This window comes from Natator depressus, chromosome 8 (assembly GCF_965152275.1).
Source record: "Natator depressus isolate rNatDep1 chromosome 8, rNatDep2.hap1, whole genome shotgun sequence".
NCBI lineage: Eukaryota > Metazoa > Chordata > Testudines > Cheloniidae > Natator > Natator depressus.
Window position 1 is genome coordinate 34,506,933 of NC_134241.1, and position 18,232 is coordinate 34,525,164.

The window sequence follows — 18,232 nt, forward strand, 5'->3', positions numbered from 1 at the left end:
CTAGATCTGGCTTCTCAAGTACATTTCTAGGATGCAGGTTCCCTGTCTGGTCCCTTTCCCTGGGATAAGGGACTCCACAGTCCAACTGCCCTAGGCCTTGAAGCTATTACTGAGACCTCCCAAGCCTCTCCAGCTGTTTTGCATGTTCTCCCAGAGTTCAGCCCAGCTGTGGGGTCTCTGGTTTACAGTTGAACCCTTGGGGAACATGTGAAAGTTAAAGCAAGGAATATAGGCTTTGCAGGGAACTTCTTAAACCCATGCCCTTTACTCTTTGGCACAGTAGAGCTTATAAATCTAAGGCAAAACAAAAAACGCCAGAACACAATCTCATTCTGAGTCCTCACCATTCTGGAGAGTCCCTGGGGATGGCAAAATCCCTCCTGCCCCCAGTCCTCCACCTGTCGTCTTTTTCTGGGGATGTAATGACTCCCTCGCTTAGAGAGCATGTCACCTTTAAAGCAGTCTGTGACACCTCTTTGTTCTTCTGCTCGGGATTTTCCTTGCTCTGACCCCCGGTGAGATTGTTGGGGCAGAGAGTCTTTAAGAGTAAATGTTGTTAGCAGCACAGTTCTTCTATTCAATTTTGAAGGCTGTATTTCAGCTTCCCAGGCAGTCGGTTCCTGCTACAAAATAGCTGTTCCAATCCACACTGAAGGGCTACAGTGTTAAATGCAATTCATAAACCAGAAAGAAATTAATAAATTGACATTCTTATCCCCAGATTGTCACAGTCATCATCTTGGATCAGAATAAATTTCTTCTTTGGTGTACAGAATTGACTTATGTACCCTTGGAATTCCCTGTCTTGCCCTGATGCATTTAGTTATGGCTGGAGAGAGGACATTGGTAAAATGGTTCTTATTTTCCTTGGTAATTTTAGGTCAAATTTGGGGGCTGAAATCCTTTGATAATGTCTTTGTTAGTTGACATGCTATTTCATTTCATGCTACTGGTAAACGTTACTAGTTAGTTTTTTCTGCTTTTATCAGGAAACAAGCAGAGTTGTTCACATTATGGATTTTCAAAGAGGGAAAAACTTGAGGTACCAATTGCTGCAGCTTGTTGAGCCATTTGGAATAATTACAAATCATCTGATTCTAAACAAAATTAATGAGGTAAGTTTATTTAAATCTTTTGGTGGCATAATTAGTTCTGGGTAACATTTCACTGGTATCGGTGAACACCAGACAACTTTACAGCATTTGTGAAAGTGAGCACTCTTAGTTTACAAAGCCACTTACGTTACAAATCCTTGTTAGTTATTTAGATTGAAATTTTTTGCTTGTTCTCAGACCAGATGAGTTCTTGGAATTCTCCATGTTCCCTGGAATATACTGTGTATCATCTTATCATAGGAGGGGAACGCTAAGGGGAAGGAGGGTTAATGTCTTGTCTTGTCTTTTTTTTTTTTTTCCCCCTTGGAACACAGAAATCAAATACACCGAGAGAGTATTCTGCAACATTATATTTAACTTGTATTTAAATTTATAACTTTGATTGTTTAAAGTTATATTAACACTAATTTGTCCTGAGCATATTTGGTGTACACCTAAGTAATATGCTATATGCAATTTATACCTAACTCTGTGGGGCCAGTTAATGCTACTGTAAAAAGCTTTTACTTTTGCATTTCCTGACTGCACTTTTTTAAAAGTGCATCTTTTTTTGCCAGAGAGGCACTCAACAGCACAAGCTCTTAGACTAAGTATTCACTCCTAAAAGAGTATTACTGAAATAAATGCAGAAATAAATTTTTACAATTTCAGGCATTTATTGAAATGTCCACTACTGAAGATGCCCAGGCTGCAGTGGAATATTATATGACAACACCAGCTCTAGTATTTGGCAAGCCAGTAAGAGTGCACTTGTCCCATAAGTATAAAAGAATAAAGGTAAATTCAATTTTGCGTTTTAAAATCTTATTTTTAATCAATATAATATATTCAGTGTTATGTCATCTTAACGTTTAGTTTTTGCATTAATTTATTTTTAGCTATGTTTACGGGTAAGATTGTCATGGATATTTTTAGTGAACGTTACAAACCGGTCATGAGCAATAAAGAAAAATTCATGGAAGCCTGTGACCTGTCCCTGACTTTTACTAAAAATATCCGTGATAAATTGGGAAGGGACTGGGCAGTTGCAGGGTGGCTGGGAGGTCTGGGGCCCCCACCACCCATGGGGGCTTAGAGCTCCAGGGTCTCCCTGTCCCCTCCCCAGCAGCAGAGAGGAGCTGCGGGGGTCCCCCAGCCCCCCGCGGTGGGGGTACCTCAACTCCCTGCCCCCTGTGGGAGGCGGCAGGACCTTGCAGCTCCCAGCCACCGGGGCTGAAGTCACAGAGGTCTTCGGAGGCCACAGATTCTGTCTCTTCTGCGACCTCCATGACAAAATTGATGCCTTATGTTTCAGTTGTAATACATATAATAAAATCAGGAACTTAATCTTTAATATCAATGTCTATTTATTTATTTATTTATTTATATAAATGTCAGATTTTATGTAGTATTTATTTTTAAGGTTTCACAAACTCTTAATTTTAGAAACCAGAAGGGAAGCCTGACCAAAAAACTGAGCCACCAAAGCCAGAACCTGGTCGCGTGATTCACCTCAGTAATTTACCTCATTCAGGATATTCTGATAATGCCGTAATCAAACTAGCTGAGCCATATGGAAAAATAAAGAATTACATACTGATGAGAATGAAAAGCCAGGTAATTCACCCTAGACACTTACATAACTGAGTTGATTCATGCATAATTAAGTGGAAAGTTGAATAGATCTGCCTGCAAGAAACCAGAGATTTTCAAGATTTTAAGTTGGGAACTTGATTAAATGGATTGTGAGAGCTCCAAAGTGGATACAGTCTGAATATCTCAAAAACTAAGTTGAAGTGTTGTTTTTGAAGTAGGGAGAAATGTTCAAGGCAGAATAAAACGTTTACATTTGATCTTGAAGATTGATACCTCTATTTTGCCATCTTTTTCTTTTCTGATTCAGTATGGATATGGAAACTACTGGAGAACATGGCAAAATATAAGAGTTGTTTCCCAGTAAACGTGTCTAGTAGAAGAAGAGGAACTCATAAGCATCCTAGTTCTATGAAACTATGCAGTATTGGGTACAATATTTAATTAGCTCCTATATAGGTGTAAATCTGTGGGATCATTGCATTGATTAAAAACATTATCAAAAGCCAATCATAGACTGCCCATAAGAAGCTTAACAAATAATTACATAGCAACAATAAAAAGCCCTTTGTTTTACTCCCTCACTCCTTGTAAAGATACGGCAGTTACCCTTGGGTTTGATTTCACAAATCTGCTTGAAAATTGCATACTAAGCATGTATAGTAGATTAGAACATTTTCTTAATTAAATGGGTGCAAGCAAGCTTGAACATGTATGTGTGCATGCACAGCAAATTGTGAGCAATTGCTTCAAGGTACTTATGAGCTCTGATGGTAAATGTTGTTGTCTTCACAAGCTAAATAGCTCTGGAGGGTTTTTTTAAGGCAGTTAGATGCCAAAATACATTGACACATTAAATTTGCACAGTGAAAATGAAAAGAAGTTAAAGATCCAACAGCAATGTTAGCTGCTTATTACAAATATACTTTTTTCTGTCCCTGTTTTTCTGGCTAAGTATGTAGCTTGATGTATTACTGTTTAGTTTTTTAATTTATTAAAATGTCCCATCTCAAGACACAAGCACAAAAACAAAACTGCAAAAATTTTTATATAACACCATCCACAAACAAAAGTGTAACTCAATAACATAAAAACATACTTCCATCAACAAGCAAGAGACTCTGTAAGCAGATCGGCCTTGCACCATGGTCACCACACTGGCTCTGGGGTAAAAAAGTAAATCAAATTCCAGAGTTGAGAGTTTTCCATTGAAAGCACCTTCTGAGGAGCCCCCCAGACTTCTAAATTTAACAGCTGTTACGTTGAGTGCTTGAGCAGATTGATTGTGAAGGAGAGGTGGTTTTCTTGGATGAGTACCCAAATCACAGAGGACATTTTAGTTCCCTTAAAGAGAACTTTATATTTCCAATAGCACCTTGAATTGCAGCTAGAGCTGTCTGTTGGAACACTTGTGATATAAAGATCCTTCTGCTGATACTGCTAGGTGAAGGGAAATAAGTTTGAGTCAACTTCCAGTGTAGCAGTGTGCCATGTATTACATTAATCCACTGAGGAAGTGAAAGAACCATGGATGCCTGTCAGAAGGTCCACAGCCAAGAGAAGTCAAAAACCTCACGGGCCACTCAGTGCTCTTCTGGGGATTCAGAAGCCTCTTAAAATGTTGCAAATGTTTTGGTCAAAGTTGGGTACCCCCTCACTAATGGGGGCAGGTACCAAACCTACTTTATTCTCTAGTTGCTTTCCCCAGCCAGATAGAATCTGGTTTGAGCCATAACCAGATCACCCTCATCTCAGCTGCGTGTTAAAATTGCATAGATCCTACCCACTCCGAGTTTGATGCAAAAGCTATACCCTTTGTGAACTGATAACACTTGAGCCAAAACTGCCTCACTATCTTCCCCAGCAAATTTATCCATGTTAAACAGAATAGATCCATCCATCATAGAGCTCTTGTGGAAGAGCAACTGTCTAACACTTCATTCCAGAAATTGTGAATGGAATGAGTCTGAGTAGGCCTTTCAGCCCTTTATTTAGCTTTAGCACAGAATACGGTTATTGACTGGAGGGCGTTTCCTGTTTACGAACTATCATTTAATTAGATTTCAAAGAAGGGATACATTGACACTGTGTTTAAGAGGACTTTCAGATCAGCTGGGCTCCTGCCGTGTAATTTCAGAACGTCTTTGCAGTGAAAATATTGCTTACTGCAAAGACTGAGTGCATCTGTGCACCTGGTTCGTGTTACTAGTATAATGTAAAACTGGGTTGATAGCGTGTAGAAACTGGAGATACTCATTTTGAAACATCAAGTAGTGAAATCAAAGTGGTAGGATTTAGCCATGTTCTAGTTTAAAGAACTTTGTGTAATAGCATTGTTACATACGCTTCCTATAGTTTTTATATGTATTCTAATTTTTTTAGGCTTTCATAGAGATGGAAACCAGAGAAGATGCTTTGGCTATGGTTGAGCATTGTTCAAACAAAGCACTTTGGTTCCAGGGCAGATGTGTGAAGGTGGACTTGTCTGAAAAATACAAGAAGCTGGTATTAAGGGTAGGTACTGTTTTAAAATGAAAACTCTAAGTTGAGATGTTCTGTTGGCTGGGGGTGAGGGGAGAGAGAAAGTAAGTAACAATAATTACAGGGCAACTATCAAGTTTGTTTATATAAGAATGTAGCCATTTGTAAACTGAATGTTTCCAGTTCATCCTTTCCCTTTAAGTGTAGTAGCTGTCAGTATTCAGTGTTCTGATGTAGCACATCATGAAAATGGTGTGCTTGTATCACTGGCAAAAACAAGAAACTTGGTTCCCCGGTAGATTGTTTCTGTATAAGAATGGCTATACTGGGTCAGACCTATGGTCCATTTAGCCTGTCTTCGAACAGTGGCCAATGCCAGATGCTTCAGAGGGAATGAACAGAACAGAGCAATTATCATGTGATCCGTCCCCTGTTATCCAGTCCCAGCATCTGGCAGTCAAAGGCTTATATCAATCAATGGCTATTAGCCACTATGGCTGTTTTCCACGTAGTTATCTAATTTTTTTTTAACCCAGTTATATTTTTGGCCTTCACAACACCCTTTCGCAAATGAGTTCCACAGGTGAACTGTGCATTGTGTGAAGACTCCAAGTGACGAATTGCTACAGACAAATAAGGGATTCTGCTTGTTAAATTTCAGAGTAGCAGCAGTGTTAGTCTGTATCTGCAAAAAGAAAAGGAGTACTTGTGCATGCATCCGATGAAGTGAGCTGTAGCTCATAAAAGCTTATGCTCAAATAAATTTGTTAGCTCTAAGGTGCCACAAGTACTCCTTTTCTTTTTGCTTCTAAATGTTGTTGTGTGTTTTTTTTTAAAAAAAAGGGTAGCAGGGGATGATGAATTAGTTGAATATGGTGTCTCGTTACTCCTTTTCATGTCAGAATCCTATTCAAAATGTCCTCTTAACTATTTTTTCCTCAAAATTGTCCACCAACTTCTAACTTTACACCTATCTACTCTTCCACCTGTTCCTTCTACTTCATTCTTGATTTCCTTCCTTTGATTTCCACAGTTGGAAGTTGTATTCATTATGTTGTGCTCTAAATATCTCTTTAGTACATAGAAGATTTTATTTGGGGCTTTTTTTGCATTTTAAGATAGAGTATTGAAACTTACATTTTATATTATGTTGGATGCAAGACTAAGGGGATTAATACTAACTGCAGGTGGCTTAATTTCTCATGAGTTTTTGTTCATGAAAAGGATGTGTTTGTATAGATTCTTAAGTAATATAAACCAGCTTTGCAGTAGCAATTCTTATTATTCCCAAAAAGAGAGGGACTCAAATTGGCTTACAAAATAGTGGCTTTTTCGGGCAGTGGAGTGCTTAGATAGAATTTAAATGTGTGTGGGTGTTCTTTTTTTTTTAACTGAGACTTTCTCCATCCGATTATGATTCTTAATATAGGAATATAAGAACTAGCACAAATCTTGGTCTGAACCTTTAAATCTTGGGCTGACTGTGATAACTACCTTGCATACTCTTAGCAGGTTTTCTTTTTCTACCTGACTCCTTGCTAATTCTGTAGTACAGACTCAGCAGACCTTGCAGTCTTTATTGAAAGAGCCTCCCCCATGAGTCCTGGGCACACCTGATCCAAAGAGTGAAAGATTTGAATAAAGGAGTGGGTGGCTGACACAACAGAAATGCAAAATTCTGCAGTGGGTAGTTTCAGCATTGGTAGTGGGCCTGGGAGGACATGTAAAAAAAAGGGTTGGTAGGTAGGTTTGGTTAAAGTCCACTTTTCAAGGACTGTTACTAGAAGCTTTAATACACAGGATTCTGTAAAACATATAGCAGCAAATTCATCTAAGAAATTTGAATTGTGAAGTTCAAAAAATGACCCATATATAAAATTAATGGGTCATGGCCAAATATTATAGTACAAAGCCATTGTAGTGATTAACACTTCATCTCTATAATCAATTCAGTCTGACATTTGGGTCAAGTGTTCAGTAACAATTTTTTTGTTAAATTTGGATTTTGGTTATTTTTTCAAAACTCTTATACAGGAAGCACTGACAAATATCTGAACATTTACATGACTAATGTATGTTTAAATGTTGTCCTGGAAGTGCACCTATTCAAGAACACATTTGTATGCACTGAGCACTTTTCAGTAAATGTAATTTAAGGCTGCAATGTGTAATTTAAAAAAAAATTCACATTAATTACTAAAAGTTCTTAAAGTCTGCTCTGAATAGAGGATAGGATTAAATGAAACTCGTTCATCTAAATACCTTGTTTGAGCTGTAAAAATCAGCTTGACAAGGCTTTTCCCCTTAATTTCTCTGATTGCATATCCTGCCTCTCTGTTTTGCAGATAGGGTACATGAAGAAGGGCCATATCTTTCTTTCCATTATATTGCATGTGTGTATTTTGTGGGTGGAGGGAAGAATATAAACAGCTACTGGCTATACATGTGCAAGGGCTAATGCAGAGTTTTGAGGCACTGGATGGCAAGGATCAAGCTGTTCATAACTGAGCACTTCAAAATGAATAATTTGTGTAAAATCTGACTAATAGAGATGGTGGCTTTGTTTATCTGCCCTGCACTGCACTTCCTGCGGTGTAATGGATTGTGCCAAGTTCATATAGGTAACCAATACAATAACAGATTTCCAGTGTTAATACCACATTCAAGTATCAGTTTATAATTCTGGACTTCCACCCGCAGTTTAAAAGGAAAGACTTGATTGCACAGAAAGGCAGTTTTGAAAATTAAGTTTTGGTATGTCTACACTGCAAAAAAACAACAACAAAAAAACCCCAGCCTCAACAGCGAGTCTGAGCATTACTGAGTTGAGTTCGCAGGACTTGTGCTACAAGGCTGTACGTAGCAGTGTAGATGTTCTTGCTTGGGCTCCGAGACCCTCCCACTCACCATTTCAGAGCCTAAGTAGGAACTGCTATTTTTAGTCCCATAGCACAAGCCCAAGTCAGCTGACCCAGGCTCTGAAACTCACTGCCGTGGTTCTGGTTTTGGTTTGTTCATTTTGGTTTTGGTTTGGTTTGTTGCAGTGCAGACGTATCCTTTAAAAGAAGGGGAAGAAAATAGACCAAAGGTGTGGACAGTGGGGAGGGAATGTTGCTACTAAAAGGAAAATAATGTTGCAGTTCTTAAGCCTTTTAAGCCATCTGTTTGGCAACTAATAGGACTACTTAATTAATATAACAGCACCTCTGGTGCTAGGGAGAGCCACCACTGGAGTGTTTTCCAGAATGTCTTGAAGAAAGGTGAAGACATCGAACATGGCCAATGGAATTGAGCAGCCAAGGTGCAATTCACGCTCTGAATGAATCCTGTAACAACTGTGTGTTAATACATAATATACCTGCTATACCTTATGAAAGCTTTTTTTATTTTTTAGATTCCCAACAAAGGAGTTGAACTATTGAAAAAAGATAAAGCTAGGTAATGTTGTCTTTAAATATAATTTATTAAAAATCCTGAATTGAAATAGTTAAACTAAAACATAATGAAGATAAATATTTTTCTCCCCTACAGAAAGAGAACGTATTCTCCAGATAGTAAAGACTCTCCGAGTGATAAAAAATCTAAGACCGATGGAACTCAGAAAACTGAAAGCGGCGGTGCTGAAGATAAAGATAAAGAGGAGAAACAGGATGATGATGCTGAGAAATCAGCTGCAAAAGGCAGTGAACAGGCAGACCAAGAGGAACCTAGTTTACTTCTTGAATCTGAAGATGAGCTGCTAGTAGATGAGGAAGAAGCAGCAGCATTGCTAGAAAGTGGCAGCTCAGCAGGAGATGATGCTGATGTTGCTAATTTAGGTGATGTGGCTGCTGAAGAAAAAAAGGATGCAGCAGATGACACTACCACAAAAACTGAAGGAAATGTTGGCGCTCCGCCAGCAGCAAAGAAAAAACTTAAAAAGGTAATCCGATGGCATGGTGTATGGATAGGGAGCAACCGTATCTGTTTAATTTGTGCTCCTCCACATAGTTCCAATTCTTTTGTGCAGGACTTTAAAACAAACACCCACTCCTACTTTTCTGGAAAGAAACAATTTGTGTTCGGCTTTTCTGTGAAGAAAATACAGTACCTCAAAGAAAATGATGCTGATTTGAGATCAGGTATTCAAAGTAGGGTGGATAAAAATTAAAAAAAAAATTCTTATTTTAATACATTTTTCTTTTAAATCCATTTGACATGATAACCTATATTAAGTTGTAAACATAGTATAATTAGAACTACAATTTTGTCCTGGGAAGGGTCACAGAAATTTTGAATTTGAATAAGGTCTGTGAAACTGAACAGCACTGCGACCTGGTACACAGGGTAGCAGTTCCAGTCAGGTTTGGCCCATCCGCCTCTCCATCTCCATTCACAGAAGAGTGGACAGGCCAAACCTGAGTGGTGTCGCAGCCACAGGTGCCAGGTTGCAGCAGCCCAGAGTGGGGAGCGGGGCCAGTCCTGTGGGACAAGAGCAACCACTGGAGAGGGTGTGCGACGCAGGCTCGCTCTCCAAACCCGCCCACCTCTCCAGGTCTCATCTTTCAAAATCCCTTGACCTTTCTGTGACTTGTCTTCTCTCTTCCCCACACCTCCATCTATACTATGACATTTACTAAAAAATTCCATGCCAGAATCGTAGCCTTAAATATAATCTATTAAAATAATATTATATAAAATTCCAAGCAGGCATGTTTGCTGCCAAACTTTCCAAGTCAAACCAATGAACTGGTAGGAATCACTGGCTAAGTGCCTGGAACTAGAGTTTGAAGAGCTAAAACCAGTTTTTAAAAGTAGTAAACTCTTCTGCAGGTGCAGAGCGAATATTTTCTTCATTTCAGGTAAATGACTAGTTCAGTCAGAGTTGAGAAACAAGACTGAGAGTTGTAAAAGCAGGAAAGCTTGTTTTCCCATTTCCAATCTCTGGAGAGAAAGAGAGAGAGATATGTGAGGCTGAGATCTAGACCTAAAAACTTGCAGGACATGGTGATTAGAAGCAATCCGTTCATCTCACTAACTATATGATACTACTTTTGTTTAGTAGATCAGTTAGTTTTAAATGTGCTTTGATTTTTTTCCTTGTTTCCAGTACAGTTAAGGTACTTTTATTTAACTAATAAACAAAAAATTTTATTGTTTTTGTGCAATTTTAATTGAAATATAGCTTGTCAAAATCCCAAGTAAAATGACTCATCTAGTTCTGTGGGGTTCTTGGGAGGTGGATGGGCGCAGGCCCACCCGCGGCTAAAGGACCCTTCCGCAGCCTGTGGGGAGGATCCACTGAGCCCGGGACTCAAATAATTATGGGGGACAACAGAAAAAAATAACACTGATAGCTGTGAAGGTGAAAGCGTCAAAAAAGGGAACCTGAAGGGGACACCGAGCAGAGAACCGCAGACAGCTCCCACTTCTTCTCGAAGGTGTCAAGGGAGCCAGCAGATGCTGCCCAGAGGAACTTTGCCTGGATGCGTGAACGGAGGGTGGATCAGAAATAGGCCTCACGGTCACAGAGAACCCCCTCAGCCAACATCCTCTCCCTGGTGGTGTAGATGGCCTCTTTGGCCATTGCTAGGAGGAGGTTGATGAGGAGGCTCCACGACTTTGTGGTGCCATGGATAGAGTGTGCGTATATGAGAAGTTGGGGGGAGAAATGCAGCCAGAAACGTAACAGTAAGTCTAGGAGGAGCCGGAAAAGGGGCTGCAACCTGGCACACTCAAGGTAAACCTGTGCCAGGATCTCCCTCAGGCCGCAAAAGGGACAGGCATCGGGGATGAACTGCGCTAGGTAAATGCCCGTGCTCACGGCTCCGTGAAGGAGCTGCCAACCAATATACCTGGCAGGCTGTGGGACTAAGGTGGGATATAGGCTAGCCCACCAGGGTTCCTCACCCTCAATAGGTAGCAATAGGTTCCACCACTTAGCATTGGGGCACAAGGATGAGGAAATGGAGAGTATGGAGCCATGAGCATGTACAGGTGTGCCCATGGGGCGGTTCAAAAGCGAACCGGCTACAGGTCGCGCAGCCGGCTCACGGTGGGTGGGTGGGACGGCCGGGCGGGGGCTCATGAGGCAAGGGCCCTATAAAGAGATCCAGAGGGCCTGGGGTGTAGAGTGGGTGGGGAGCACCCTGCTACAGGACCCACTCAAGGTAAACCTGAGAGATGGATGACAAGGCTGCCGTCACCTCCTGAAGTACATGCTCGGGAGTTAGAAGGGTGGAGAGCACCATGCGCTGAGTGAGCGCAAAGGGGACCCACCCAGTCTCCCTGGTCGTTATCTAGAAGGTCTCCGATCCTGGTGACTCCTGCCAGGACTAACCTCTGGTGCACCAATAGGGACTCCGCCACCTGCACATACTAATTGTCTAGTAAATAGGAAATGCGTCAGTTACCATTTTCTAACAACAACAACAAAAATTAAGAATCTGAATAAATGTGTTAAGCTATATAATTGCTTAAGTAAATGTTTATAGATATAGCGTATCTTCCTGGTTAGCAGAAAGTTCCAAATTATACCAACCAATGAGAAACAACCTTTCTTCAGGAAAATAACTAAAATAAAAACAAGACTAAAATTGATTTGCATCAAGATTTCTTGCTTACCAGTTTAAATCATTAAAATCGCTTAAATTTAAAACCGTCCACCCTGATTTAGAGAACACTGTTTATCCTTTATTTGAACATGCTGTGACTTTTGGTTTCCCCACCTCATTTGCGTGATGGCTTTCTGTGCCCCTGTTGACTGTTATCAGTATCTCAGTGGTACATTTTAGGAGATTGCTTCAACTCAGTGCTCCAGCATAGGAACAATTTTCTCTCCAGCTGCTTCATGAGTTTAGAAGGTTGTCTGTCTGCCCTTCGAGGGCAGACTTTAGTGACCATGCTAAAAATAAGGTTTATTAAGAATAGTGTGTTGGATATAAACAAAAGAAATAGTATGTATAACCTAGCTAGCTTGTAGCTTCAGTAAAAAGCTAGGTAGGTACATCTTGGATTATTTATAGTAAGGTAAGCCTTGCATTTCTAATCAGCACTTTATTCATTTCTCCCCTCAGACCTTTTCAGGTTTTTTAATTTGTACCTTCAGGTACCCTTGAAATTTAGGATCCAGTGGGAATGTTTTCCAGATTGTAAATATCTTTAAATTACTTTGTTGCAGAGAAACAAAAGATAAAATTTATTTTTTTAAAATTACCATTCTAAAATTGCAACTGTTTTTAATCTGAATAATTTATAAATTACTGCAGTGAAGGAATCAACGTAATCCAGTGAAGCAAGTGCAAAAAGCTGAAAACTAAAGGCCCGGTGGAAACCTGGCAAAATAAAATATTTTTTAAATGGAGGCTAAAATACTTTGAAACTTCAAAATAAAATAAGTATTCTACAAATCAAGCAAAAAATAAGCAATTTGATATACCCATTCATGTGATTTGAACAGTGTTTCTGAAGAATATAGGTAGCTTTAGGGGCAGGAAATACAGGGTTCTTCAAAAAAAAAAAAAAAAAAAAACAGTTAAAAGGTCTCTTTTTTCTTTTGTAACTTAAAAAATAAGAGAAATTATACTTTTACGCATGTAAATTAACAGTTGTAGACATGAAAAACCTTTGTCTCTCAACAGCGATATGTGGGTGGCTTCCCTCAGAGCATGGAAGGTTTTGTCACTCTAGATGAGGTTGGTGATGAAGAAGACTCAGATCATCAGAAACTGCGTAAATCGGGGATGGCAGTTAAATCTGCTGGGAAAAATGATGATAGTTTGGCTGAAATTAAGGTAGACAAGATGGAGGAAGCAGAGCAGGAAAATGAGACCTTGGAAAATGGAACCAAAACTGAGGAGAATATGAAGATAGAAACTGTTGAAGTTTCTGACAACACAGCAACCCAGGATACGGAGAAAAATACAAATGAAAATACAGATGCACAGGATGAACAGGAAACAAAAAGCATCCAGGAGAAATCTGTTGTTCCAGACGAATATAGAATTGGACCGTATCAGCCAAATGTTCCTGTTGGTAAGAATTTTCCCATCTCTTTTCAAATGCTGCTTTGTGGGGGGGGGGGCGCTTTATGGTAACATTTTCATTTAGTTAACTTTATTTTTTGCAGTGCGCACTGGCTCTTAGGTCTGGTCTACACTATAGACCTATTTCTGTCTATCGCTCAGGGGTGTAGTTATACCGGCCTAACCCCCAGTGTAGACAGCACTGTGTCAGCAGGTGAGCTGCTCTCACTGACATAGCTACCTCCTCTTTGGGGAGGTGGATTAACTACACCAATGGGAGAACTCTCTCCTTTCGGCATAAAGCATCATTAAAGCGCTGCAGCAGTGCAGCTGCATTTTAAGTGTAGATTTGCCAGTAGACATTGAAGTAAGGTCAAAGATTGCCATTTCATTTTAGAACTTCACACTCTCTTTCTATGATGATCTCTGGTCCCTTTTACTGTTCCCATGCAGTCTTTGACAATGGCTTCTCTCCAGCCTGGAATTATGATGAAAGAGACCTATTATAACAGCACAAAATATCTTTCAGAAGTGATGAGTTACTTCAGATTGATATATGAAATCATGTATTTGTCATCATGACATGGGTAATGTGCAGTAGATATACTAGTATTGAAATTAACGCTATGTATTGTAACTAAAACCATTGCATACCTTTCTGAAAAGGGAACCAATAGAACGGCCATGTTTTAATCCAAAAACATGCTAAAGGCAAGTGTGTACATATTTAATTACAGGTGCTGGTTTGAACAAATAAAAACAAGGATATTTAAAGTAAAGCAGCTGTTCAGTGCAAATTGAGTTGTTACTGTAAGATTCACTTAGTGAGCAGTGTATTTGAGGTTTTAAAAATTACTCTAATTCATTCTATTAGTTACTTTATGGTCTTTACTTCTCTAGGTGTGAATTATGTGGTACCCAAAACAGGGTTTTATTGCAAACTGTGTTCCTTGTTTTACACAAATGAAGATGTTGCAAAAAAGACCCATTGCAGCAGCCTTCCACATTATCAAAAGTTGAAGGTAAGGTAAAACTGTCCATTTTAAGTGAAGTGATTCTTTGTTGGGAAGGAGTAAGGAATAGATTTGTTTGCGGCTTCATTGAAAGGAAAAAACAAATTCATCCAGTTAGAACACTGAATTATCCAAACATGCTTAAGAGCTGTTGCTTCATATCACAGTAATTTTAGTTGTTTTAAATTAATCCTCTCCACGGTTGCCTCTGTTCAAATTTGAATGCATAATGAACAAGTCAAATACGGGACCCTATGATTCCCTGTGAATTGAGAATATATAGGACTTTTTGATTGCAGTAGAGGTAAGCTTTAGAATAGTTTTGAAGAAGGAATAAAAGGTGACTGAATCTTGTCCCTACAGTTCCTTTGAGGGTGGCTTACGACCAAAAACTGCAAGACCAAAGCTAGAGGGGTTTTTTTTTTGTTTGTTTGTTTTTTAAATAGCGCTCCGAACACTATGCATATTTTGAAGTTGATATATCTAACTTTTGATTTTATGGGCATGTATTAAAGTTCCTGATTGAGTGAAATGTTGTGCAATAACACAACATGTGTTTATGCTGTCATTAGTGCTGCTTGTGTACTATGAGCTGCTCTTTGACATTGTACACTTTGTGTGTCGGGGGGAGGATGGGGTGCTCCTAACACGATAAGAAGTAATTACCACCATTATTAAGACACAGTAAGTCTTCACATTAATTATTCCAAGCTTCTACATTTAGTTGATTTCACTTCAGTTCATTGCCAAGCTGTATATAAGTTCCCTCTGTCCTATAGGAAGGAAGCAGGCACATGTCTGAGAGTTACCAGTGGAGGGGATGCATCTATGGGAGTGGGAATGCCTCAAACTGGACCAAGAACTGAAAGGGGGCAAGTGGTAGAGAGAACACAAGGGCAACTAGATTGTGAGCTTGTCTTCCTGTATAGTGCAGCTGTGCCAGTACAGTGCTGCTATACATGAAGATGCTTCTACACTGACAGGAGAGAGTCTCCCGTTGGCATAGTTAATCTACCTCCCCAAAAAGTGGTAGCTGTGTTGGCGGGAGAAGGTCTCGCATTGACCTAGCACTGTCTACTTTGGGAGGGGTTTAAGTTGGTATAACTACATTGCTTGGGGTCTGTAGTATAGACCGGGCCTTTATCATGAAGCCTCTGCAAAGGAGGAATAGCCACAGCATCAGCAAGGAGGGAGTAGCTGAGAGAATCCAGGGAGCAATCCAAATCTTAGGGTAGAAAACCACCTTATCCATGGCTTTGTGCAGTTAAGTACATAATGATGGGACACTGAAGTATTGATACTTGTATAAGAGAAAAACAAATCCAGTGACTTGTTGAATAGTCTTATCAGAATTTTATCTCTCTAATTTTACAGGCAAAATTTACCATTTAATTTGCTTTCTCTGCCACACGCAGCCAGTAACCTTTAGCTTCATTTGAATTTGATTATTTCTAAATGATAAAGTATTGAAAAGAAAGCAACACTTGCATAAGTATAATGCCCCTTCTCTATCTTGGATCATACATCTAGTTTCATTATCTTCATAATGGCAAAGGTGGATAAAGATGATAAAACTTGACAGTGATATAGTGCTTTGCTTGTTCAAAGTGCTCCACAAAGCACTAATTCTCACAGCAACCCCTGTGAGGTAGGTAAATATGTATTCTCCCCATTTTACAGATGGGTAAATTGAGACACAGGATAAGTTACTGCCAAGGCCATATGTGAATCAGTGTCAGAACAGGGGATGGAAACCATTTTTTTCTGACTCCAGTTCTCTGCTGTCGCAGATTAGACTGACTCTCAAGTACAATAGATATTTGTGCATGGACTGGGTAAATGTTCATGAAGACTCTGATGTATGACATAGGTAGAAAGTAAATTTTACTCGTTGATTTGTTCAGAGCTTCAGGTGGCTGGAAAATGCAGTACTTTTAAAGGAGCTCTAGCAGTTTTCACTTTAGTGGATCAGTTATGTATCTGGTACAGTAGAAGAGCACCAGGCATATTTTGCCCAATGCCAGGCTTATTTGGCAGTTGCGTAGTTAGTAAATTGTATGACATAGTAATATGTCATACATTTAAGTTCACAAATCTGACAACCTTTAAAATGGTTTTATACTTAGAATTATGGTCTTATGTAGTTCATTTAATTAATCCCTAATCAGGTTGGCTTTGTTGTAATTCATTCTTTTTTGTTACAGAAAATTCTGGATAAAATGGCAGAAGATCATAGGCAAAAGAAAGAGGCTTAAGTGCAAAAAAAACTTGATTCAAGGAAAGTGGTTTTGTTTTTAATGTTAACCTTTTTTAAATGCAGTACAAATAGTAGATGGAAAATACTATACTCTTTTGTTTTAGTGAAATACAGTAGGCGTATAGCTCTGTTCATGTGTTAAATGTTATAACATAAATGAAGCTAATAGAAATTTTTTGTTCATGGAAAATATGGGAATGGCAACAGAAGAAAGTTTTCTTTCAATTGATATTTCAAGCTACTAGAGAAACTATTGCACCACTATGAAAGCTCATGTACAAAAAGCAAACTTTATATAAACCTACTGTTTTCAGGCTTCAAAAAGTTATCCTTCAATTTTGATTCCATTCTTCAATAAAAAATAAAACGTGGTATTGTATTTTTATTGCTTTCATCTAGAACATTCCAGATTTCAGTCTGAGCCTAGCATATATTTAATTTGGAGTGTGAGATTGTCGTTGCATTTCACTGTGGAAAGTCTTTAAATGTAAAGGTTGCATTTTTAAAATGTTGGATGCAGTTTCTTTTAATGTCATTGCTGTTATCTAGATAATAAGAAAATTAGTAAGTAGTCAGCTTTAAAATTTTGTGATTTTTTTTCTAAGTTCTTGATAGGTTTTTTCCCCTGTTCTATTATTCAGCGTACTTTTTAGTGAAATGTAAAGTCCTATTCTTCTCTGACCAGTATTATTTTCTTGACCTCTTACTGCTTGCTACTTGAATCCTGTAGCTGTCATACATCTCTGATATAAGCAAAAGCAGCATTTGAGTCCTGAAATGTAAAAAAAATAAGTATCTTTATATTCTTCATATGTAATTTTTCATACCTGCATTTTAAAACTGGTTTGATCAAATTCCTAGAACTGTGCTATTAATGTACCTGCACATGTGACATGTGATCAGGAATTTGCATGTATAATCTGTGTTTATCTGTAGTCTTTCTGATTATATACTGCTTATTTGTGGGTTCAGGTTACTAAAGTGATTTACCAATAAACAAACCTAGGCAACAGTAATTTGTTTTTGTTTGGCATGTTAAGCAACGTGTTTACTGCAGTTGAGACCAGTGTGTTCATGGTATCTGATTTAACTCATAACCTTTAGTGAATGTTTTTAATTCTGCTTGTTTAACAGTTTGTGTGATTTAGTAGCTCATTATGCTACTCCCCTTCCTAATGCACGCACATTGCAGCACAATGAATTAAAATGCCACTTAGTGAAATGGTTCTAGGCGCTTCTGCGAGTGAATTTATTATTCCTCTTGGAAGTAATACATTTGCATTAATACTAAGATTCAAACTCCTTTAGATTTTCATGAATGAAGATAATTAAGAATGGCTGAAATGTAAAGAGTAATACTTTGGACTTTTATGTCCCTTGGCATTGGGTGCAACTTGTTTTCTGTGAGAATTATGATGTTTGGGTAAAGTGAGAATTTGAATTGATACTGTATGCAGCTTTCTGAACATCAACAAGATATGAGGGTGAAATGCTGCTTGGCTTTGGGTGCACAAATCTTCATTAAATAGCACAGCCTAAAATGCTGTCGAAACAAAATTAAATTTTAATTTGCAATAATTCATTTTTCCATATTTCCTTTTCAGTAAGCAAGCTGTTGTGACATTCTTTGCTTTGCACTCAGTCTTTTTAATTAAATAGTTAATTGCTGATTGTTAAATGGATAAACATAGAGTAAAATACAACTATATACAATACTTTGAACACCAATTCTGCCAGTAGGCCATACCCCTTAAAAAGAGAAAAGAGTAAGTCCCTGAATAAGACTTGCTA

General features: G+C 38.7%; 1 protein-coding gene across 2 annotated transcripts in view; it reads left to right on the top strand.

The window, feature by feature from the left end:
- The window catches only part of MATR3 (matrin 3), a 44,591-nt gene extending 27,116 nt beyond the window's left edge, over window positions 1–17,475 (top strand). For both annotated transcript variants that reach the window (XM_074960715.1, XM_074960716.1), the window contains 9 exons: window positions 990–1,115; window positions 1,767–1,892; window positions 2,541–2,711; window positions 5,070–5,201; window positions 8,563–8,606; window positions 8,700–9,090; window positions 12,788–13,181; window positions 14,072–14,193; window positions 16,389–17,475. In XM_074960715.1, the coding sequence (XP_074816816.1) occupies window positions 990–1,115; window positions 1,767–1,892; window positions 2,541–2,711; window positions 5,070–5,201; window positions 8,563–8,606; window positions 8,700–9,090; window positions 12,788–13,181; window positions 14,072–14,193; window positions 16,389–16,439 (1,557 nt within the window). In that variant the 3' untranslated portion in view covers window positions 16,440–17,475. The remainder of the gene's footprint in view (window positions 1–989; window positions 1,116–1,766; window positions 1,893–2,540; window positions 2,712–5,069; window positions 5,202–8,562; window positions 8,607–8,699; window positions 9,091–12,787; window positions 13,182–14,071; window positions 14,194–16,388) is intronic.
- The last annotated feature ends 757 nt before the right edge of the window (window positions 17,476–18,232 follow it).